Genomic DNA, 24,401 nt, shown 5'->3' on the forward strand with positions numbered 1-24,401 from the left:
ATTCATCAGTATGATAAAAACATTTTAATAGAAAAAACTCATGCATTTTGCTGAAATAGATGAAATCCTTTTGTGAGTCTCAGTTGGCTCTGAAAGACTCCAGGTCTCCGCTACAAAACCATGCATCATCACACCTATCATTGCTCCGCGAATTCAACTGCCGTGTACGCACGGAGATCTTTAATAGTCATGATAGTTTCTAAGACAATTTCAAATTCCAGAAAATTAGTATATTTTTAATGTCTCATTTTCGTCAAATTTGATATATTTTAAAGGTAAGTCGTCGGAATCCCAGCCCATACAATGGATGGCGGAAACCTTCAAAATACGCCTAAGAATACGCCTAAGAATACGCCTAACCTTAGACGTCTAAGATGCATTCTTAGGCGTCTAAGATGCAATCTTAGGCGTCTAAGAAATTCGCGGTAGACTTAAATCAACGAATCACAGGACCAGAAATCCCAAACAACCAATCATCTTAGGCGTATTCAATTATTGACCAATGAAATCTTAGACGCCTAAGATTTTACACGCCTAAGAATTCTTACACGTCTAAGATTGATATTTTAGTGATGGACGGTATCACCAATGTGATTTTCTCTGAGGACTTGCAGCAAAATTGATTAATTGGTTTGATTTTATTTTCGTTGGTTTGGTGTGCTGTTTTGGTGTGGCTAGTATTAGTCAGGTATTAATGTTGATGAGCATGATGACGGCGACGACGACGATGATGATGATGATGATGATGATGATGATGATGATGATGATGATGATGATGATGATGATGATGATGATGATGATGATGATGATGATGATGATGATGATGATGATGAAAATTAATACACAAACAACAAAGAGGAACAAACATGCCTAGCATATATTTATATACCTCCATGATTCTATTTTTAACATGGAAAATTTGACCTCTTGTCTTCTTGCACTTTGCGGACTGAAATTATGCATATCTGATCCCTTCAATAATATAAAAGACGATTTGACCTTGGCGAAAATATGTCACACGCTGTTCGAATTACAAAGACATAGTTAGTTGACCTTATAATGTGTGTGCAGTAATAACTTGACCTCTGAACGTATTGGATATAAACACATCATACCCTACACCGTCAGGTTAATTTTCTTGTTGAATGGAGGTATCGAGGTCTCTTAACTGTGTATTTTGGCTCAGTCATAGCATACGTGTTATCCCCCTCCCATCCCATCACCCCTTTCTCTTTGGGATTGACGCGGGTGGCTATGGAGAGAAAAGGAGTTTATTAAAAACAACCCACCCAGCCATTGTTCGAAATATTCTCTCCGTTGTACGTTTTGATCGAATTTGCGATACCGTCCATCACTAGTCACGGTCAAATGGTCAATCTTAGACGTGTAAGAATTCTTAGGCGTGTAAAATCTTAGGCGTCTAAGATTTCATTGGTCAATAATTGAATACGCCTAAGATGATTGGTTGTTTGGAATTTCTAGTCCTGTGATTCGTTGATTTAAGTCTACCGCGAATTTCTTAGACGCCTAAGATTGCATCTTAGACGCCTAAGAATGCATCTTAGACGTCTAAGATTGCATCTTAGACGTCTAAGGTTAGGCGTATTCTTAGGCGTATTCTTAGGCGTATTTTAAAGGTTTCCGCCATCCATACAGCCATACATGAGTCGCTCTTAACAGAAGCAGAATTTAATTAAATCGATCTGATATATTTTTACTTACGTAACAGTGATGTTGTACTTAATCGATCAAATGACATTGACCGCCTTTGCTTAATTGGCGGTTTTTGTATCTCTTAAATTTCAGGTGGAGAGAGGTGCTGCTATTCGTGCTTACGACGTCAACCAAGTATCACCATTGATGCAAGCTGCGCAAGGTGGCTTCAAAGAATGTGTACAATACCTGATGTCACTAGGTACAAATGAACAACACTTTTAATGCTAAATGGTTCAAAATAAATGGGCTTTATTTTTCCGGCAAGTCCCGCCACCCCTTTGGAAGAGACCGCGACTCCAAAATGGTCGCGACCCACAATTTGGGAACCGTAAGGATTGCAGGTCATGCAATTAAATCTTTTGCACAACATGTTAGAATCAATAATTGTAGTGATTGTTGGTATTAAATATACTCTATAAGCTATAATACGATGTATAACAAACATCTACCAAAAAGTAATTACCCCCTTAAAATACTGACCATTGTTCCTCAACGGTTGATTGTATGCCAAATTCGGAGTATGCAGTCGAAGCAGAATTTATGATTATGACACCTCATTTGTTACAATGGTTCCAATATTGATGTCGCAGCATACATTTAAATGAAAGTAACCCAAGATTTGAAAGTTGCAGCAAAGTCCTATTGCCATTGTATTCAGTATCCATGGAAAATAATGTTTTCAGCGCTATTCTTCTTGTTCCGTGAATATTTTAGAGGAGGTCAAAACATGTAATAATCAATAAGAAAATGTCATTGTTCACATCATTGTCATTGTTTACTTAATCCCATATTAAAACATTACAAGTTCAATGTTTTCGGTGACCAAGAAGTCACAAGAAGTGGAAAACCAAGGGTTACCTCTATTGTGAACACCTCCCAATCAGTCAATTTTGAATTTATCTTTACAACTGAAAGGAGAACTTGCAATTGTAGGCCATTTAGGACCTTGTTAGTCAGAAAACAATAATGAAATCTTTGTTTCAGTTTGACATTACGTGAATAATGATCACCGATGCTGATGTAAATAATGACAATTGATTATCACATGTTTGATCCTCCAATCTAAAGAGAGCTTAACAGGTTTCCTTCAACAATGAATACTGACGACAATGTAATAAGATTTTGCTGTAACTCTCAAATCTTGGGTTACTTTCATTAAAATGTACGCTGTGACATCAATATTGGGCCCATTACAACAAATGAGGTGTCATGTTGCGTAGAAGTAAATGTTGCTTCGACTGCATTCCAAATTTGGCACACAATCAACCGTTGAGGTATAATGGTCATTATTTAAAGGGGGTAACTACCTTTTGGTGGATGTTTATATTACATCCAGTTATCCTTATTAGAATAGTTTAGAGAATCGGTGCTAAGGTTCAGGCCTAGGACTTCAGGCAATATACCCCGGTCTTCTGTTCATTCTCTTTTGTTTTTCATTGTTTTTCTGATGTAATAGCTAATCAAGTCGGAATCCCCCTTAATGAGTACCTATCAGATAGGGACAATGAAGGCAATACGGCACTGCATCTTGCAGTTGGTAATCGCCACATTTCGGTGAGTACTGCATCCATGATCAAATTATCTGAAACTGGCTGTAAAAGATTTTGGAGAGCCAGAAATCATTGAAGACGCATTTAGTCATTATGTCATTATGCATGATGTAAATGATTTATTCATGAAAGTTGCCACTGATTTTATCTCATGCATTCATTAGTGAAATCATGAGAACCATCATTGAATCGAATGTAATATGAATAATGTAGATGTGTCCTCACTCTTAAAACAATCAAGTTAATTTGCTATTCCTTTATAATGGAATAGGATGTCACGTAAATTTCTAGTCAATTTGTAAATATTTTTTACCATAGATGGTATCAAAATCACCTGAATTGACTAAAGGACATTTCGAATACTCAGTGCCAGAAGTGGGCAAGTATAATAGCTGGGGTGTGTAGCTGCCGTGTGTAAATGAGTACAATATACTGTGTGCAAATTGCCAAATGTTCACAGGGCAGCTACGTGTACTTAACACTTCTGGCACTGAGCAGTCGAATTATCTATTTGTAAACCACACTTATGTCTTGTGTCTTCCGACAACGCAGGTTGCTAGATCACTAATAGAACGTGGTGCGCCAGTAAATTGCAAGAAAACTACCAACGGTTTCACGCCGTTACATCAGGCAGCAATTATAGGTGAAGAACCACTGTCTCAGATGCTTATTGATAAAGGAGCAGAAACAGAGATCCACGACAGAGAACAGATGACACCATTGCATAGGTGTGTATTATTTTTTGTTAATCATAAGATCGCTTATGTTAAAATCGTTGTTTTAACCCTTTAAAAGGGGTTCAAATACACTCTTATGTTACGGTAATTAAAATCCACAAATTTAACACACATTTATTCCTTTTCTCAGAGCTGCGCTTTACAACCGCGTGGATACTATACTTCTGCTAATTCGGCAGGTACGTCTTTAAATTTATCATTTTCTTTCGCTATAAACTGGGCTCAAAAAGAAACTTATAATTTTTCACTTGGTCAGATCTTGACAATCTGTCATTCAAAATGAATCAAAATTACACACAAGATTACTTCAATACTCTATTCTAATGACATGTCAATATCCAAACGATTGCCTTACTGACACAACTGAACAACGCACTGGCATGGAACTACTTGCTGTATTATACATGTATGTCACAACCTGGAAATTTCAGCAATAGAGTTTAAGGCACCATGAAGAAATCAAAACAAATTGAAATGAAGGTAATGTCACTTATCCAAACACAGACATTAATAGTGTGTGTCCACCGTTTCGCCTATGTCGGGTGTGTTTATGTATATTCATTGGAGACGAGTGTCCCGGGGGGGGGGGCACTCCAACTTTGGAGGTGACGCGTATGTAGGGCTGTTAAGACCCCCTTTTTCAGCATCGCTGTCACCCAAAGACCCCATATGTTTTACGAACACATTCTCTGTCACCCGAAGACCCCCTATTTTTCCATTTGATCTGTCACCCAAAGACCCTTACAAGTTCAATTTCAAATTTGAATAGCAACTTTTATTTTTCACTGGTTTTGTTACTTATTTTGAAAATACAATGACATTTGAAGCTATTTAGAACTAGAAATTTGATTTTCGAGGTTTTTGTGGCGCTGTTTCGGCTCTCACACAAAAATTCCATTTAAAAAAAAGTAATGTTCTCACCCAATGACCCCATATTTTTTACATTTTGCTCTCACCGAACAAAAATCATGCTCTTACCCAATGACCCCATATTTTTTACATTTTGCTCTCGTCGAATGCCCCGTAGTACGAAAGTGCCAGCACTACACCTATATCCATTTCATATTAAAGTTCCCCCGGGACGAGTGTTATTTTGTGATGCAATCCTGAGACAGGAATATCCATATCGCTGTTACAATTGCTTTACACACGCACCAAATGGGTTGTGACATGTGGTCCAGGCAGGTGTTCCATGTCAGAGCATTTTGCTGTTGTGTCAGTTACTGACAAATGTTTAGAGTAGAGTATTGAAGTAATCCTGTGTGTAATTTTGGTTCGTTTTGATGGACAGGTTTTTAAGAAATGACCTTGTGAAGTTTCTTTTTTGAGCCCAGTTTAGTTAACTGTTTAATACGAGCAGACTGCAGTTGTTTGTTTAAGCGTGTTTAGCAATGTTTAGCAAAGAAACATGTTAACACTTATCAGATTTACCGCTCAAAACGACGATGTTGCAATAATTTGCTAGTGTTCCTAGCAACAGTTATATATTTCATTTTAAGTTTACAGCTACGCGTAAAGATATTATATTATATAGTAAACTTGTTATTTTGAGATGCCCCTCTTATTGTCTTTCATTTCTCTATCAGGGTCTGTTCCTCGATTCTAAAGATGAAGACAACTTTACCCCACTTCTTTGCGCAGCCTGGAAGGGACAAACTGAGGCTGGACGCTCACTCCTAAGATACGGAGCTAATATTGATGCCGTAGACAAAGAAATGAAGTCATGTCTACACTGGGCAATTGAAATGCAGCATCTAGAATTTGCTAAGATGTTATTTGAACATGGACATGGTGGAGATGAGATATTAGAGTGGAAAGATAGACGAGAACAGACGGCATTACATTATGCAGCAGAGGTCGGCAATGTCAAGGTATATATGTTCCTCCTTGGGTACGTTTTTTCACGCTCCCTTCCTCTCTCTTTCTCTCCATTTTAACAAATGGACATGTCTTCAACAATAGAAAACTTTAAAAATAGAAACATGTGTCTTACAGTGTACATATATTAAAATAGCATGAATCCAGTTTTAACGGTCTCTTACTCCAACTACGTGTTTACTTTCATAATTTTGATTTTCAATTGATTTGTTATGTTTAATATATTTGTATTATTAGGTTTTGAATCTTCTGATAGAGAATGGTGTTAATTTAGTTGTCAGAGATAGGGAAGAAAAGACGCCTCTGCACATCGCTTCTCAGTAAGTGGATTTTTGGTTTTTATTATAAACACATTACACAACCACCCAATCACTTCCAGTTCACAGTTACTGAATTATGACTGGTATGTGTTGTACCTTTGGGAGGATACTTCATATGTTTTTGATCAAGTATTTCCCTCTAATTATACCGAGAGAATGTTGGCCATTGTAAAGCAGTTGCACTTTGTGAGGGAGTTCTTCCTGTTCAGCGATTTAGGTTTATCGATGGGTGGGTTTTCAGTGGAGACCAATGCGTATTTGGGCAAAAGTGCCCTTAAAAGCACCTTCGCTTTGGCAAACTTGTTAATAATTTTATCAGGTTTGCCGCTCCAAAAAGGGGAAACCGTGAAAGGATAGCTAAGAATCGCGACTCAAACTTTCAGTTATCTTGTATTGTTCGAAGTGCATTTGATCATCACAATTCATTACTGTAACTTAAATTATTTAATACCTCAACAGAAGCGGGCATTTGGAATGTGTGGATGCATTACTACAAGCATGTCCAGTTCCTCTCAATGATGATGACATAGATGACATGACGCCATTGTTGCTGGCTAGTGAAAATGGACAGCACAAAGTTGTAAAATTCCTCATCAAAATGGGTGCAGATATAGCGAGTAGGCAAGTATAGTCAAAAGTTTTTGCTGATAATAATTGCTATACAATGGGTAAATTCTTTGTATTCAATGGCATGTGAGCCGGAAAAGATTCCATAATGTATGTACACGTTCATTGATTTCGTCAATCAAGATGTAGAAAGTGCTCCACAAGCATGGCGAGTATTCAGCAAATCTGTGACCTAACATGGAATTTTGTCCAGCATCTCCGGTTTAAGAATATACACGAATATCCTATCCTCCCGTATATTTGTTACAGGGAAGAAAATGGTTTTACCCAAGGACGATGTACTCCCGTGGACAGAATATCAGTAGTAGGGTGGCCTTTGACGGAAATGACTCGGTTGACATTTGATCTCGTGACCTGTGTGATGTGCCCTGAGTAATTTAATTTGATGATTTATCTTTGTTTACAAAGTTACATGAGTGATGACATTTTGGGGGAATTCCCCTCTCAAATTGAGCAAAACAAGTTGAATCACATCTAATTTGGAATATTTGGAAACCCCCCTGAGGTTGTAAAGTGAAGATGACATCATGTAATGGGATTTCCCCTCAGGAAGTGATGTAATGAGAAAGGTTAATGTTATAATTAAGGCTTGGGAATTCCCACAATCACATTTGGCTATTAATATTTGGGGATTTCCAACTGCTTGGTATATAAGAAAAGGTAAACATATTTCTTCACAGTGGATAGTGTTGATCTGGGCTAGCTGGCTAATATGCTTACAGTCCAATTCCTTCAAAGAAAGGAAATTGCAAACCAGAAATATTTTATGTAGTCAAAGTACTACTATTTGCCAGTGGTGTCGGAGAAGATCTAGAATACGTCCAAGAACGTACTTCTTCCAAGAAAGGAATATATATTCTTCTGTCGACTTGCTGAAGTCTGGTGTTTTGATTCAACGCAACTGTCAAAATAAGTGGGGACAACTGCATCGCAGTCCTGCTTCCTGAAGATATTGTGTGAAAGGTGGAAATAGCACCAAGTTTGGAGAAAGCAGCGCAAGGAGTTAAATTTGGAGAACTGCGCAAGGAGTTTAGTATTGGAGTACGGCGCAAGGAGTTTAGTATAGGAGAACTGCGCAAGGAGTTATAAACGTGTTTGGAGAACACCATTTTCGTATGAGGATTTTATACGCAAGGATTTATAAATGCAAGTGTACAATGGAGTTCGCTGATTTTCGCAGGACAAGTGAATAAGGATATATTACATCAGTCGTCCAGAACATTGCAATAACTTTATGATCACCAAGAAGAAGAATGCTGGCTAAGTACTAAATAGATAAAGAGTGATTATATTTGATTATTGTGTATGTGCATTTGTTGTCATATATTATACCAATCATAACGTGCTTTCAATTAAAGACTTAGAGTTTGTTAGCTTAACCAAACAGTGTATTTGTGTTGTGCATTCGTGTGAGTTCGGGTAAAAGGTGATTTTGGCCTTGAGTCAAGTACGACTCGTAACAAAATTGGGGGCTCGTCCGGGAAATACACTGTAAAAAAGTTGACATTAATATACTGAGTCTTGAAAGTGAAAGTACAGTATGGCAGAGTTCAAAGCAGAAGTGTTTCTTGAAACTATAAATTGGGAGAAGTTTGATGAGTTGAAGAAGCCTGATTTATTGGCATTTGCCAAACATTATGACTTGAAAGTAAAGCAAGCTACAAGAAAGCAAATAATCAAAAATGATTTTTTGATGAATCCTATTTGGAAGAGAAACTTGCAGTAGAAACTGAAATTGGTGGGGACTCGGCATTTAAATTGAAAGAGTTGGAAATTCAATTAGAAATGAAGAAAATGGAAATAGAAATGGACCAAAAAGAAAAACTGGAAATGATCAAGTTAGAGAATGAAAATAAAGAAAGGCTAGACATTGAAAAACAAAAACTAGCAATGGAAGACAAAGCTCGCCAAGACAAGATGGCGCTTGAACACCAAAAGTTGGAACTTGAAGAAAAAGAAAAACAAACAAAGCTGCAAATAGAAGCACATTTGAAAGAAAAAGAAATTGAGGAAAAGTACAAGCTTGAACAAGAGAAGTTGGCAAAGCTAGGTGACAAATACTCAAGTTTCTCCTCAAAGTCAGGGTTTGATATTACAAAGTATGTAAAGCTTGTGCCTAAATTCAAAGAAAAAGAAGTTGACGAGTATTTTCAACATTTTGAAAAGGTAGCTACAAATTTGAAATGGCCTCCAGAGCATTGGACCCTACTGTTACAAAGTAGTTTTTGGGGAAGGCCAGGAAACTTACTCAGCTCTACCAATAGAGAAGTGTAATAATTATGAAGAAGTCAAACAGGCAGTTCTCAGGGCCTATGAACTGGTGCCTGAAGCATACAGACAAAAGTTCAGAGATTCAAGAAAGCAAGCAGATCAAACCCATGTAGAATTTGCTAGAGTAATAGAACAAATATTTGACAGGTGGCTTGGTTCAAAAGAAGTCAAAGATGATTTCGGCCAACTTAAGCAATTGGTTCTTATAGAAGAGTTCAAAAAATGTGTCCACGCTGACATTAAAACCCACTTGGATGAAAGCTTTCAATTAAAGACTTAGATTTTGTTAGCTTAACCAAACAGTGTATTTGTGTTGTGCATTCGTGTGAGTTCGGGTAAAAGGTGATTTTGGCCTTGAGTCAAGTACGACTCGTAACACCTGTTAGCCGGAAGTGGTGATGTCCTGGAAAGCCACGTACCTTACTACTACATAATATCAAATATATGCCATTTATTTCCACACTATGTATAGGGTAAATTCGGTCATTAGAGTGTTGATATCATATCTTTGTCATTTACAGACCATTCCTATAATTGGCACTTTCCTATCGTTGGTGGGGTGTGCATCGATATCACGTATCATAAATTAACTACGAAGCGAGGACAAGGGAACGATATCGATGTTCACCCCATCAACGACAGGAAAGTGCTAATTATAAGAATGGTCTGTTAGAGCATAGATTATCAAAAAATGATCATCTATGGTTAGAGTACCATGTGCGAAGTCGACTTATGTAAAGTCTTTAAAACTCTAAAAACAATTATATACTAGGAAATAAAGGTCCTACTTTGATTGTAGTAATTTTACTAATTTCTGATATCTTGTTACTACCAAACAGGAATGATGATCGTCGTTCATCTTTAGCGCTTGCAGCTAAGAACAATGAGATTCCAACTATGTACGTCCTGATCAATAATAATGCTGATGTTAACGCCGCAGACAAGGACCAAGTGAGTGGACAAATTGGTCATTTCGTCATTGGTCATTTCTATGACATGTCACGTTTGTCCGTGCCGCTTTACACTGTTTCCCTCAGTCGGTCAACAAACACGCATGTGCGAAGGATTCAGTCTACATGCTCTACTAGTACTAGTACTAGTCAAGCGTGCGCATTGACGATGTGAGTGGCTTTCTTCTTAACGGATTCCAGAAAATGCCAAAATGATCAATTGCTGCAGCACCAAAAACACCATTAAACGCTATAGTATTTTGGGTATATAAAAATAACTTTGTGATTTATAGTGAGCCATACCCACGGCCTATGCACACGATACAGGTTGTCGCTGATCACAGTTGCACCAATTATTCCATGAACTGCATTTATACCTACTCACGGACTTGCAGCCTAGAAACACATGCACCCTAGACATATGCCCATAATAAACCTTCACACCCAGCATCAGCTTCCAAATACGAGTTACAGCGGGACAGTCATGATTAACAACTGTCATCTTTATATAAAATGCTTTTGTACTTAAAGGAGTATTTCGTGATCCTAGCATCCTCTTTTTATGACATTTTTCAGTAGATATCCACGAAAAAAGCTTATTCCCAAAATTTCAGTTGTTTCCGATTTTGCGTTTGCGAGTTATGCATGATTATGTATAGACAATGTGTTGTAATTTCGTTCTGGTGCACCGGAACGAAATTCAAATTTCACAATATCTTTGCTAAACGAAATAATCTGCAAGAAATTTTTTGTATATAAACATTATGTAGCCATAGGTTTCCAGTGATATAAAAATCTCAACTTTTTTTGAGAAAAGTGGGGGGATGAGGCTGTGGATCACGAAATGCCCTTTTAATATCACTAACACCGAGATTGTCCAACTTACATAGCATACTTTCTGTGATTGTTTCACAGAACACACCTCTTCACCTGTGTGCACAAGCCGGACATGTAGCCCCAATAAAACTCTTGCTGAATAGTGGAGGAGATTTACGACTACAAAATGTATACGGTAGATACCCATTGGACGTAGCCATAGAGCACAAACAAGGGGAAGTTGCTAAAGCGATATTATCTTGTAAAGGGTGAGGATTAGTCAAAAAAGGGCCGCTTCAAATCTCGACCACCGGTTGGATGGCGGTTGACCGCGTTCCATTGTATAGAATAATAGAAACTTGCTTTAATCGGGCGGAACCGGCGGGCAACCGGCGGTCGAGTTTTGAAACCCTCCCTTCAATCTTGTTGAACAGAACATATTAAAATCAAACCAAATCAGTTTTAAGATGTATTTAAAACGTGTGCAATTAGAGATGACACTGATAACAGAGGTGTGCTAGGTATAAATGTGCAAATAACCGACGGCTACGATCTACGTTTTAGTGGTCACTAAAGCAAGCAAGCATGGCCCATATGCAGCCCATACTAAATCATTATACAATATTTTGCATAATGACTTGTCGAGGATCCAGGAATTTGTTCTCCTGTCTTTCCATGTCACTCGTAGAAGCCTCCTGTAACACATTATGATAACAATGTCCGGTACAAATAAAAATACATCTCTTATAAAATTATGAAAATGTCACATGCGCGCCTTTTTATTGCACTTACCTTTGCACTCCGATCCTTGTTTCTATTTTTTTAGTTGGGAAGTCGCCATGAATAACTGTGATGCGACTGGTCACTCCCCCATGAGGAGATTAATAGCTGTGCTACCGGAAGCTGCTCTGCAAGTACTGGACCAATGTGTGACAAAGTCGCACGATGATATGCATCATCCTCAATTGAAGGTACACAGAGCATGCATAGCATGGGGAACTTAATATAAAATAATGCATTTCAAAATCTGCCTACATGAGTTTACATGTGCCTTAAAGAAAATTTGCCATTTCACATCGATTATAATAACTCATTTAGTACAGTGAATGTGTCATACCACATGTATTGAGCCTGACAACTTTTGACAACAAATGCCTCATGCGAAGGTCACTTCCTAATTCCTATACATTGGTTCGCCTCAAGTTCGATAGTGATGTTGGTGTGTATTTCGCCGCGGTCGCAGTATTGAATCACCCGCATAATGTTGATCGCGCAGAGCGCAACCATGGCAACCGCAAAAAGCATTGACGTCACTACCAAACTTATTATCTAATGAGACTCGTTAAATCTGGGTCTTGTTTGATAATTGACAACTGTTTCTGCGGTCACCCCAGACAATTTCAAAAGGAATTTACGATGGGCAGTGATGAAAATGCAAATTTTGTTAAGGAAGAGGTGATGTAACAATTACGCTGCGGCTTCCATTTAAAAAAATGTATGGACACAAAATAAATTCTTATTTCAACGTTTCGTTGTAGTTGTTGTTGGCTTTGGGTTTGTTATGTTTTTCACATGAATTCATATATTCATTTATCTATTTAACGTTATTGTCCTCTATGTGAAATAGCGTCTCACTTATCATGTTTATACATTCTAAGGTTCTAAGATCTGCTTTTGATTATCATACTACTAGGTAACATACGATTATCGATATATAGATCCTGGTCCTGATGATATCACATACGACAAACACAAAACACGATATTTCGCCCTAGAGGTAAGTGTTATAAATACATAGAAGTATTAAACTATAGTCATTCTAAGAAAAACAATGAATACACCCGGGGAATACGCCTAGACATAATTGGAAAGCCAAATTTTTGCAAAGCGGCCATTTTTGTTTTATGCAAATTTCCTTTTTCCTACTTTTTGATATGTTGTTGGAGCGGGCTACGTTATTTAACCCATTCCAATTTTATTTCCAGTAATGATTTTAAACATTGTTAAACTTAAAAGTTCTATCGAATGTTTGATGACGTAAAATCGGTAATATATTTCCACCAGATATTCTACGTAACATATTATCGATTAACTTAAACATTACTGGCAATAGAATGGGAATAGATTAAATTACGTAGATATGTTACATCAAATATTCTACGTCGAATACTTGGAGTCTGTAGCGGCCTTCTTTTTTTCTTTTCATACATGTATACCTTTTTTTTAAATTCTAGACAATGGTGCAATTCAAGCGAGAAAAGCTATTGGGTCACAGCTTGTCACAGACCAGTTTGGCGCGAAAATGGTACGTAAGAAGTGCTTTTTTTCAGACTTTCTCTTCACATCTGCAATGGAGTCGTCATGATGTAATTCAAATGATTCACAATACGATGCGCCGCCAGCGGTGGCTGGGAAGAGGCCAAAATACGCAGTGCATCATGGAAAATTGTCCAAAGCCCTCGTGATACAAATACAACACAGATATAATGTGTTTAGATATCAATATAATGATGTTGCACGCAAAAGCACACTAAAACAACAATTTATCATTATAGTAAATCCATTTTCTATCTATTGAGAAATATCATCACATGGAATCCTTTATGGAGCTGATTTCAACATAAGGCTGTTGTAATTGTTATCTCATTCACGTGAAAATCCGATGACTAGAACGGCTATTTTATCAACCCTGGAGGTCAACAATTGGCATGGCAAGAGCAACCGCTGGCGGCGCATCGTATTGTGTATAAAACCAACTGTAGACAGCGGAAAAACATATGTAACATGCATTTCGTTGGTTTAGGTAAGGTATACGATTTATTCTATGTAAGAAAAGAAACAGGGGCGACATGGACTGGTTTTCATTGTGAGAATTACACAAGACTAAACAAACTATAAATTAATATAACATTTTAGAGCAGTTTCTTTCTGTCTTTCTGTAACTCTTTGAGTTTTTCTTTTACAAAAATCACCATACTTGCGTGAAGTGTACGCCAGTCGCTGGTACGAAATTCAGGTACACGCGAGTACCGTGCCTTTGTCGCCATCTGTCACGCGATTTTTGTAAAAGAAAGAAAGACAAACAAAGAGTTAATGAACGAAACAAAGAAATACTCCCAAAAAACAAGTTAATAATAAGTGAAAGTCACACTACCTGATCATCCTCCATCAAAAGACACGTTTTTGCAACTTTGAAATAGGCATTCATTTATGCTTTGTGGTGCTCACTTAAGTATGAAGACACATGTTGCAATCAAATACGCAATGTTGGAATGATCCGCTTATAGGGGTACTGCACCCTGTGGTAAATTTAGACTATTTTTGCATTTTTCTCAAAAAAATAATAACACACTGGTAACAAAAGTTATGTATATTATTGGGGCAAGGAATCCAATTACAATGTACTACACTGAAATTTCAGTGACTCAAGACAAGCGGTTCAGTATATATGATAGGAAATGAGGTACATCCTAGCGGTACCTTAGTTCTTATCATAAATAACGAACCGCTTGTCCTGGGTCACTGAAATTCCAGTGTAGTAATTGGATTTCTTGCCCCTATAATATACATAAATTTTGTTACCACAGTGTTATTAGTTTTTGAGAAAAAATGCAAAAATAGACACAAATTTATCGAGGGGTGTAGTACTCCCTTAATGATGTCCAGGCAAAATAATTGAATTGTTGGTTTAAAAAATTTAAGATATAGGGCAAAAAAAAAGGGGAATTTACTTTTTTTATAATGTTTGTATTGGTACTTTCTTCAATATTTGCCATCATATTTTCTGATACCATCATGAATACTGAAAAGAATGCGTTTTGACTTCAATTTTCAGCCTCGGAGACCATATAATTACATTGTTTTCAAACATTATGTTTTTGTCTTAAAACAGGAAGATGTTTGCTCGCTACTTTAGTTACGCCGATTTTTTCTTCTACCTGACGTTCGTTATCCTTATTAGCATGTACTTACGTCAGAATCTACCCGTATACAATAATTCCGAGCGAGATGATGTTGGCTGTCCTGTTGTAAATGCTGCAAATGAATCGGACCTTCCAGAGTGGGCTTTGCAGGCTCACGTTGGGCTCTACCAAGTAAGACCATTACTCGTTGACTGCCGATAAAACGCCCAATAAAGACTTAGTCACCGGACCGCGCCGGCCAGTTAAAGTACATGCCCTATCACACCACTCCACACCATACATAAATTCTCCCAGTCACATTTCCCAAATATGAAATTAAAAAAGTCAAATTTTAATTTAGTTCTTTTAAAGTTTGGCAGAGGCGGGGTTCGAACTCACGGCGCAACGCTTAGTACTCTATGAGCCTAGCGCCTTAGACCACTCGACCACTTGTCTTGTTGTTATTCATCTGAAACTTATTTAAAAATATAATCGCAACTTCAACATAGGCCTACCACGTGACAAGCAAAGGCAGAAAACGTATTATATTTTGGAATTTTATCTGCTTAAAACATTAATGTGTATTATAATAGAGCTACCGTTATTTATATTGTTGAATTCTCAAGCGCATCATTTCGAATTGGGTTTGGAAGATACATTCTCCTAAAGCCCGATACTGACTCCACCTGTACATTTTAATTTCATCGCGCGATACTGAGATGTTTGAAAAGCATCGCAGCATCGCATACCGCTGCGAAGTGGAGTCAGGATCGGGCTTAATTCGAACCACCAACATCCATGGTTCGATGTAGAGAGTCTTTCCTATTCAGAGGAAATACACACCTTATTGCCTTTTAACAATAACCAATGACACTAGCACGTAATTCCAGTCAAGCACCAATCTTTAATCCTATTGTTGAAGAGGATAATAAGCTTATACTTATGTATAGTATTATTAAAAAGCTTAAGTCTTTGTTTGGCTAAATCCTGTTCAAGTGTGGCTAAATCCTGTACGAATGTCAGCGGCGAATGTCAGGTTATTATTTCCCAGTCTTGAAAAAAAATTGCAGGCAGAGGTGGGAATCGATCTCGGTACCTCCCGGTTAAAAAGCACTGTGCAAAACCACTAACCCAACTAAATATCTGTTGTGAGATGCTTGACATTAATCTTTGATATTGCTTAATGGAACAAATCGCGGAATTAAATCAGTAATAAAAGAAGTAGATTCTTATTTAGCGGCCAAATTGGATAAAAGGGGAAATATTTGTCCCTGCTCTAAAGAAAACATAGGTTAGAAAATTATCAAATAAATTTAAATTAAAAATTGAGATTTTATATTTATTTATTTCACGAGGCGGCATTTTCACAGACAAACACTGTATACGCTAAAAACTCGACCCTCATTACTAGATGATGGCATAGCTCAGTGTTAGAGCATCAGACTGGTAATGTCAATATCGTTGGTTCGAATCCGCCCGTCAGCAATGGTTATTATGATTTTAATGCTACGCTACAATTTGTTCAATTTTTTTCATTTATTTATTTATTTATTTATTTATTTATTTAAATAATTTGATATATTTGAAAGGGTATTTGAGCAATTTGAAATTTTACCCCGTATAATCCTATGGGGTCATTTTGAACCCACCCCTCCCAAATTGCCAAACTTAACGCACAACACCTATGAGTTTAAATCATACATAATGATCAGTACGTCCATCATGAATGAGTGGTCACTGCATTCATTTGGGAATGTGTAGGGACTGCAGCTTGATTCACCATCCACAACATGATAATGTGTGCACATGCTACATTATATACACTTGTAGGCCTATGTTGTTGTTGGTGTATAAGTAATGAGCCTTGCAATTGAAATGCCTCAAGCTTTTAATCCGATATTCAGATTATCTATTTGTTCATGAATTGGAAGACATTCTGTGATGTATTACTGAGCTCAATGATCTGAAATTACTGGAGTGTGAGGTCAGCATAGTATTTTATTAACAGAAAGTATAGAGGGCCTGCATGAAATTATCGATTGGCTCCAAACAAAGGATTTGAGCCGGTGTCCTTCACCGTAGTTATGGCGGAGTGCAGTCCATTCAATCAAATGTTGTCATCAACCTATTTGATTGCAATCATGCTAAATTGTTGAATGCATTTGAGTAGTCCGCCATATTTACGGGATGATATGTCACATGCAAGGCCTCTATTCTCCAAATTCATTTCCTAATGTATGTGAGAATGATACAATAATGACATGATGAACATAGTCATTGATGCATCAGTTTTAAAATAGACTAGGCGGTTACCATATTTGGCGGTTCTCGGCTGGGCGCGATTACCAGGCTGATGGTGACATGCCCATACGACAGTTTTACTAATTTGACCTCACATGACCCCTGGCGACCCCAAAATGACCTTCCAAAAATTTGGCTCTAAATGTTGACTGTACCCACCAAGTTTCATGCCGCATACGCCAATTTTTAGTAATTTGACCTCAGATGAACCCTGGGTGACCTTGGATGACCCCAAAATGACCTAAACTTATAACTCTAAATGTTGACTGTACCCACCAAGTTTCATGTCCATATATGAGTTTTTACTAATTTGACCTCAGATGACCCGTGGTGACCTTGGATGACCCCAAAATGACCTTCAAAGAATGTTGTTTTAAATGTTGACTGTACCTACCAAGTTTCATGCCCATATGACAGTTTTAGTCATTTTACCTCAAATGACCCCTGGGAGGGGGCCCTGGGGTCGGATGACTTAACGAACATAAACTTCTTCTTGCCAGGACAGAACTACACCCACCCACCGAGTTTGAGCCTCGTACGACCTAGTTTCATGCCCATATGACAGTTTTTAGTCATTTGACCTCAAATGACCCCTGGGAGGGGGCCCCGGGGTCGGATGACTTAACGAACATGAACATCTTCTTGCCAGGACAGAACTACACCCACCCACCGAGTTTGAGCCCGCCCTGTAGGACCTAGTTTCATGCCCATATGACAGTTTTTAGTCATTTGACCTCAAATGACCCCTTGGAGGGGGCCCCGGGGTCGGATGACTTAACGAACATAAACTTCTTCTTGCCAGGACAGAACTACACCCACCCGCCGAGTTTGAGCCCCGTACGACCTACGACGGCCTCACATTAGCAGTCACAGACAAAACCTAGCTCAAAATAAATAACTTAGAAAATTTTCTTGATGTCCTTTAACATGTTTCCATAGTTAACCATCGTTAGCCATGGATATCTATGCTGTAGAACTGACCGGTGACTAAGTCCGATTTATTGGGACGTCTATCGACCACTCGACGAGTAATGACCTTAAGGGTTCTCCAAAATTAAAGAATTTTTTTAGAGGTTCAAGAGCGACGGTTCTCCTGAGAGGACAAAAAAGGTTCTATTTAGAACCTTTATTTCTTAGAGTGCGGTAGCTGTGACCAGCACGTTTTAAAAATAAATAAGCGATTGATAAAGAAGACTAAAATAATATTACAGCGTCAACATGGCATCCACTTTACTCATGCATGACTTCTAACAAAAGGCGCTGATTCCCTTAGTATTCCTCATTCAAACCAATTCAATATACGACCTGGAGTTACCTGCATGACTATATTGAAGCAGTCATGGTTGCACATGCAGGTAATTCTTTTGAAAGTCCTAAACAAGGTATAGCAGTCGCTGATAGGATATGCAACTTATAGAACACGGATAACCTCTGTTAATTTACATGCAATAAAAGACCTTTTAACAGTTCGAGACAATAACGTTTTGACAATTATTATAACCAGACAGCATTACCGACATTTAGTTTTATTAGTTTTCAATGGTCAATATCAAATTAATATTATACAGGTTGGCCTGTTTTTAGGAGGCCAATTTTAGGAGGCCAATTTATTTCATTGATGAATTTGATGAATTAATACTTACATAATTGTGTCTTTCTCTAACTATCATTAATTCTATAAATCATACTAAATGTATTCGTCATAATTAATATCAATGCACGTAATCTACACGCCGGTATTGACTATTGTTGAAATGGTAAGACAGATCTGAGATGTATTCTGAGATGATCCATGTTGGCGAATTAATAACTGCCGTGAATAACCTGGGAGCAGTGGCGTAGCTAGGGGTTGTACTGGTGCCCGGGGCTAAGGATACATAATGGCGCCCCCCCCCAATAAAACAATCTTTAAAACAATTGCGCGCGGAGCATAAGAAATTTGCACAAATACCATATAATTAATGTTGGTTATAATGAAGTTGACTTTCGGTCTTAAATTGATCTAAATGGCTATTTGCTGAAATACGCGAGAACATTTTGACTTTCATTGCTTGGAGGGGCGCAGAATTGATACCGGTACTGAATTAGTCAATTCGGCGCCCCCTCAGGTGGCGCCCAGGGCACGTGCCCCCCGTCGCTACGCCACTGCCCACCTTTGTTTCCAATGGACATTTTATTGTGAAATATCATTGTACAAGGAATACATAAAAAAAATTCCACATAGCCCCCGAATGAAAAGTATTTAATTATCTTTGTAATCACTCAAAAAGCATTTTGTGTGAATTTTACATCCGAACTAGAGGCTATTAAATTTTACGAGCCTTTTTATTTTACATGTAAAGCCTATGGGGGTGACGATTAGAAATGGACGGCAATATTGAAAAACCCTCATTTTGGGCCATTTTAGACACTAAAATGCCCATAAAAAAGAATAGCCTCTAGTCCGGATGTAAAATTCACACACAATGCTACCTGAGTGAGTACAAACATAATTAAATAAATTTCATTCGGGGGCTATAGCAAAAACAAAAAATGTCCTATACCTTCATGGTTATGAAACAAAGGTGTGCCGGGGAGTAACCGGAAGTGTGGCCTCCTAAATGTTACAGGCCTCCTACTAGAAATAAGGCTGACAGTGTAGGGGTGTGTGTGTGGGGGGGGGTTACGGTCCGATTGCTCGTGCTATGTATTTGCGTCGGTGGATGTTAGGTGTGGGGTGAGTTGAAGGGGTGTATGTAACCTTTCGGTCACTAGTAAATAAACTTCGAAAAAAAAGGATACTAAATCGCGAAACCTTGAATTGTTTTTTATGTATCGATATCAATGCAGTGAACACAATTATTTATATTAATTTATTAATATTGTTTATATTGCAGCTAGATAAAAACGACACAGTATATCATATCTATCTCTGGGATCCGACTATAATTGGAATACAGTTGTTTATAGTCAGTTACATTGCGTCCAGTGTCGTCTATGAATTAATCAACATGTTCACACAAGTAAGGAAACTTAAAATCTTGAAATGCACCTCTATAATAAATATGTGGCCTAAAATCAAATTTACATTATAGCAGTGACGTGCGCAAGGGTGGGTTGGGTTGGGGGCACAGCCCCTCACAGGCTCCCCAGTTTGACCTATCAGTCGAGGAGAATGGTCATTCGGGGGACTGGAGTGGTCATTGTTCATGCTAGTTTGAGCCGGAAAATGTTCTGATAAGATCATTAAGATGAAACAATGAATAGTGCATCAAACTTAGACTATCACTTTTTCAAACCATCTAAAAAGAAGAAACGTCTTTAAAAAAGACAATTTGGCTCCAAGATACCAATGGGCACCTTTTGTTATTAGTTAAGGAGATACTTATAATGCTAGCTTTAAGGTAGCGCTATTGGATATAGATTTTTGTCTGATTGAAATATGTGAGTCCATTCTCTCCTAATACAAGAATGAAAATGTTATTTTAATCGGATATTCGGTTACCAAAATATGGCCTGTCAAAATGGCGCGAAACCAAGAAGTTGGCAACAACTTTCTTTTATTTTTGTTTAATATGCAATGTAATATTTTTGTTATGCAAAGGTAGGCCTTATTTTCTAATTATATATACAAGAATTATGCAAAGTAAAATTTCAGATAGGCTACCAAATAAGATATACATTTGTAAAACCCATGGATACCTTTGGCAAATTTGAACACCACTGCAACAGTCCGACACGCCCCTAGTCCGAATCCGAAATACACTGCGCTAGTCCGAGTCTGGAAAACACTTCGTCAGTCCGAAACTGCGCTAGTCCGGAACTGCAGAAAACCAATGCGGTAGTCCGAATCTGAAAATCACAGCGCTGGTCCGAATCTGAAAAACACGGCGCTAGTCCGAATATCGGACTACCGATATGTTTCCTAAATTCAGATTCGGAATAGCGCCATGATTAGCAAATTCGGACTAGCACAGTGGTTTTCAGTTTCGGACTGGCAGAGTGTTTTTTAGATTTGGACTAGCGCTGTGTCGGAGGAGTGTTTTCCAGATTCGGACTAGGGCAGTGGTTTTCCATTTCGGACTGGCGCAGTGTTTTTCATTTTCGGACAGGCAGAAAAAATTTGGTCAAGCTTTTTGGGCGCGGTCATTCGGAGGAACAGGATTGTGTGCCCCACGAGTCAAAAATAAAATCCAGCGCACGGGTACGCCACTGCATTGTAAAACACGACCACCACTTGTTTTTCTTTCGTTCGTTCTTGTTTCCTTCTTTCTTTCTTTTTCTGTCTCTTCTCTATTTTTTCTCGTTTTCTCTCTTTCTGTTTCTCTCTCCCCTTCTCTCTTTCTTACTCTCTCTTTCTGTTTCTCTCTTACTTTCTCTTGTTCTTTTTTCTCTTTCTCTCTCTCCCCATCTTTATCCCTCTTTCTTTCTCTCTCCCCTTCTATTTCTTTCCCTCTTTCTATCTCTTTCTATTTTTCTTACAAATTTTAATCAAATTAAAGAAATGGAGCACAGACAAACTGGCATTATAATAAAGGAGAGAAAAAATCAGAACCGTTCGGATTCGAACCAGCGCGCACTAACGATTACATGTCGTTCAGCTCACCACTACACGCCACAACAGCTCATGGCGTATCTGCCGGCGAATTGAACATGTAAATCAAAAGTCTTTCCACATCGATTTTTGTGGTTCTGACATTATTTGAGAAAAGAGCAAGCCCAACAATGCCCAATTGGTATTGTTGATGTTTTCTTTTTAATGGTATTTTTGTTACAGAGATTTGCGTATTTCAGGAATCCTTCTAATTACTTGAATTGGGCCATGTATGTACCTACTATGTTCTTTGTGTTCCCCCCGTACGAAGCGCCATGTGACTACAATTGGGTGTGTGGAACAATCGCAGTATTCGGTACATGGATGAACTTCATATTTGTTTTAAACAGGTGAGACAGAAGTATTCTAATACAGAGGGTAGGGGGAAACATTTTCCAAATTGCCCCATCCCACTGACCCGCTCAGGACCGGATTTACCTTTTTTTTGGGGGGGGGGCCTGGGCCAGGCCAAAATTTGGAGGCCCCCAAACGCACCGTTTTAGATTTTACTATGACATTTGCGCAAGAAGCGCGCGAAAATTTTTTTACTATTTTAGCCCAAATTGAAACTGAATTTTGCTATATAACAGGCCAGTGCGCGCGAAGCGTACAAAATTGTGGAATTCTTGTACCCTATTTTGGCCCAAAACATGGTGTTTTTCGGCTAAAATGGAAGATGCACACTGCACAGGGCAATTTTGGGGTCCCAAATTTTGGGGGCCCATCTGGCCTTGGACCCGCTACTAAAACTAGCATGTTTAATATAGTCCTTATTTGCTGAGGACTTTCTTATCTTTGTTTGAGTTCCTTTTGATTTTTCCCGTTTATTTTATTGTTTTCTTTCATTTCATTGTTTTCGTCTTCACGCAGATTTGATTTCTTTGGTTTATATGTGACAATGTTCTTCACTACGCTTATATCATTGGTCAAGGTAGGTACGGGTAACGGCGGGTAATCCCGAACGCGGTGTAATCCCGAACGGTGCTGTTATAGCCAACTTGAGAAAGGTGACGCTATCACACTACTCTGCAGTAAACGCCACTACAAAGATACATTCACACAATGCACATTTGGGTCAAGAGGTTGGGAGTTCTCACAAAATATTAAAAACGAAATTAGACACTTTCGACTTTTTATCGTCAGTTCGGTTTTCAGATGCTTGGGAAATATTTTAGTGATGAAGAGGGGTGCCGGTGAATTGTACAATTAATTAGACATGAGGCCGACTGTTTAAAGATAATTGACGTGACCAAATCGTGTTGACATAAATAGCTTATCAGTACAATTAAGACAAAGTAATACATGAGTGGTGGGGTAATCCCGAACGGTTATAGAAAACAGTAATGATACCGTTTGCGGGCCTTCGCGAACGGTCGTCATGAGTGTGACTTTTTTTTTATCTGCATTGATCTACAGAGCTATATGTATTATGAGCTGAATATGAACTAATCTTTCACCGAGGTTCTAGAAATAAATTAAAAGTCATTTTAACACTCCAAATTGATTCTTCGATGAGCTTTCCCAGTACCGTTCGGGATTACCCCGCGTTCGGGATTACCCGCCGTTCCCATATATTTTCTTTGTTTCATCATATCTATTAACTAGTTATGATTAAATTAGTGAGAACGTGCTTAGGGACCGTTCACAAACACTTGTTTGGGGGGCTGATGCAAAAGGGGCCCTTAAAAGTTTTGACCCTCCTAAGGGGGGGGGCTAAAAATGACCACAAATTTTCCGGGAAAATTGAGTTTATGCTTTTCTATGGGGTTGACCCATAATTTTCATGTCAAAAGGGGGCCTGAAATTTTGAGATCTGAAAGGGGCCGAAAAATTTTCGCGATGAAATTGTTTGCATCAGCCCTCCCCCCAACAAGTGTTTGTGAACGGTCCCTTATAATTAACGTATTACCCACTCTTAATATTGGTATGGTTTATTTTATCTTACGTTGTTTTAATGTGTAGTAATAGGCTTAAATGAAAAGGTGTTCGGGATTACCTCACTCTCCCGGCCACAAATCGTTACGTATTTGCATTGGCGTACGGTGGCCGCTCCTACCGGGGGGGGGGAAGCTGCAGAAAAATGATTTACAAGGTAATAATTATATTTATGCTTGTATTCAGGAATATAGCGCCTTTAAAGTTTAAAAGCTCATCCCAAGCAAGAAATAATTTAATGTTTTATTTCACAAGACACACGAAACGCAACAATCCATAAGAACAGCACATGTCCCGCATATCATTTTGAAGAAACAAAGAATCCAATCTTTAACTAATAACACCAGTGGAGTAGATTTCTTTTTGACATTGGGGGATGGGGTTGATTTTTGTTAAGTATAGTGAATTTATAGCACCTTTTGCTACAGAAAATTGCTATATTGAAGCTAAATGGATTAAATAATTAATGGTGCAAAAGTGGAATAAATTTGCACTTTTGGGGCTAAAATGGTCAAATATGAGGTTAATTTGGTCAGAAACCCACATACAGGCCTCAACATTGGGGGATGATTGTATGGACCACCCCTAGCAAAATATTGGGGGTTACCCCCTCCCTCTCCCCGTAATCTAAGTCTATGAATAACACATAATTGTTTTATTATATTCCAGGCCATGAGCGTCTACATCTTCTTCATTATCGGCTTTGCGCTGTCTTTCTTCATTTGTTTCCAAGCAACAAATGTGAGTATGAAGATTTTTTCAACTATCCTAAAAAATTCGAAAGAACCATTAATTGTTTTGCTTCTTTACCCGAGACCCATCTTA

The 24,401-nt window shown here is 38.2% G+C and overlaps 1 protein-coding gene across 1 annotated transcript in view; it reads left to right on the forward strand.

The window, feature by feature from the left end:
- LOC140153255 (transient receptor potential cation channel subfamily A member 1-like) overlaps positions 1-24,401 on the forward strand; it is a 49,239-nt gene that overhangs the window by 16,721 nt on the left and 8,117 nt on the right. The window contains exons 7-23 of the mRNA XM_072175987.1: positions 1,807-1,915; positions 3,173-3,270; positions 3,819-3,994; positions 4,134-4,182; positions 5,590-5,874; positions 6,119-6,201; positions 6,661-6,822; positions 9,939-10,050; positions 10,965-11,134; positions 11,692-11,836; positions 12,559-12,642; positions 13,100-13,170; positions 14,758-14,959; positions 19,945-20,070; positions 21,825-21,991; positions 22,512-22,572; positions 24,246-24,317. Coding sequence (XP_072032088.1) covers positions 1,807-1,915; positions 3,173-3,270; positions 3,819-3,994; positions 4,134-4,182; positions 5,590-5,874; positions 6,119-6,201; positions 6,661-6,822; positions 9,939-10,050; positions 10,965-11,134; positions 11,692-11,836; positions 12,559-12,642; positions 13,100-13,170; positions 14,758-14,959; positions 19,945-20,070; positions 21,825-21,991; positions 22,512-22,572; positions 24,246-24,317 — 2,172 coding nt within the window. The remainder of the gene's footprint in view (positions 1-1,806; positions 1,916-3,172; positions 3,271-3,818; positions 3,995-4,133; positions 4,183-5,589; positions 5,875-6,118; positions 6,202-6,660; positions 6,823-9,938; positions 10,051-10,964; positions 11,135-11,691; positions 11,837-12,558; positions 12,643-13,099; positions 13,171-14,757; positions 14,960-19,944; positions 20,071-21,824; positions 21,992-22,511; positions 22,573-24,245; positions 24,318-24,401) is intronic.

This window comes from Amphiura filiformis, chromosome 1, assembly GCF_039555335.1.
Source record: "Amphiura filiformis chromosome 1, Afil_fr2py, whole genome shotgun sequence".
Taxonomy (NCBI): domain Eukaryota; kingdom Metazoa; phylum Echinodermata; class Ophiuroidea; order Amphilepidida; family Amphiuridae; genus Amphiura; species Amphiura filiformis.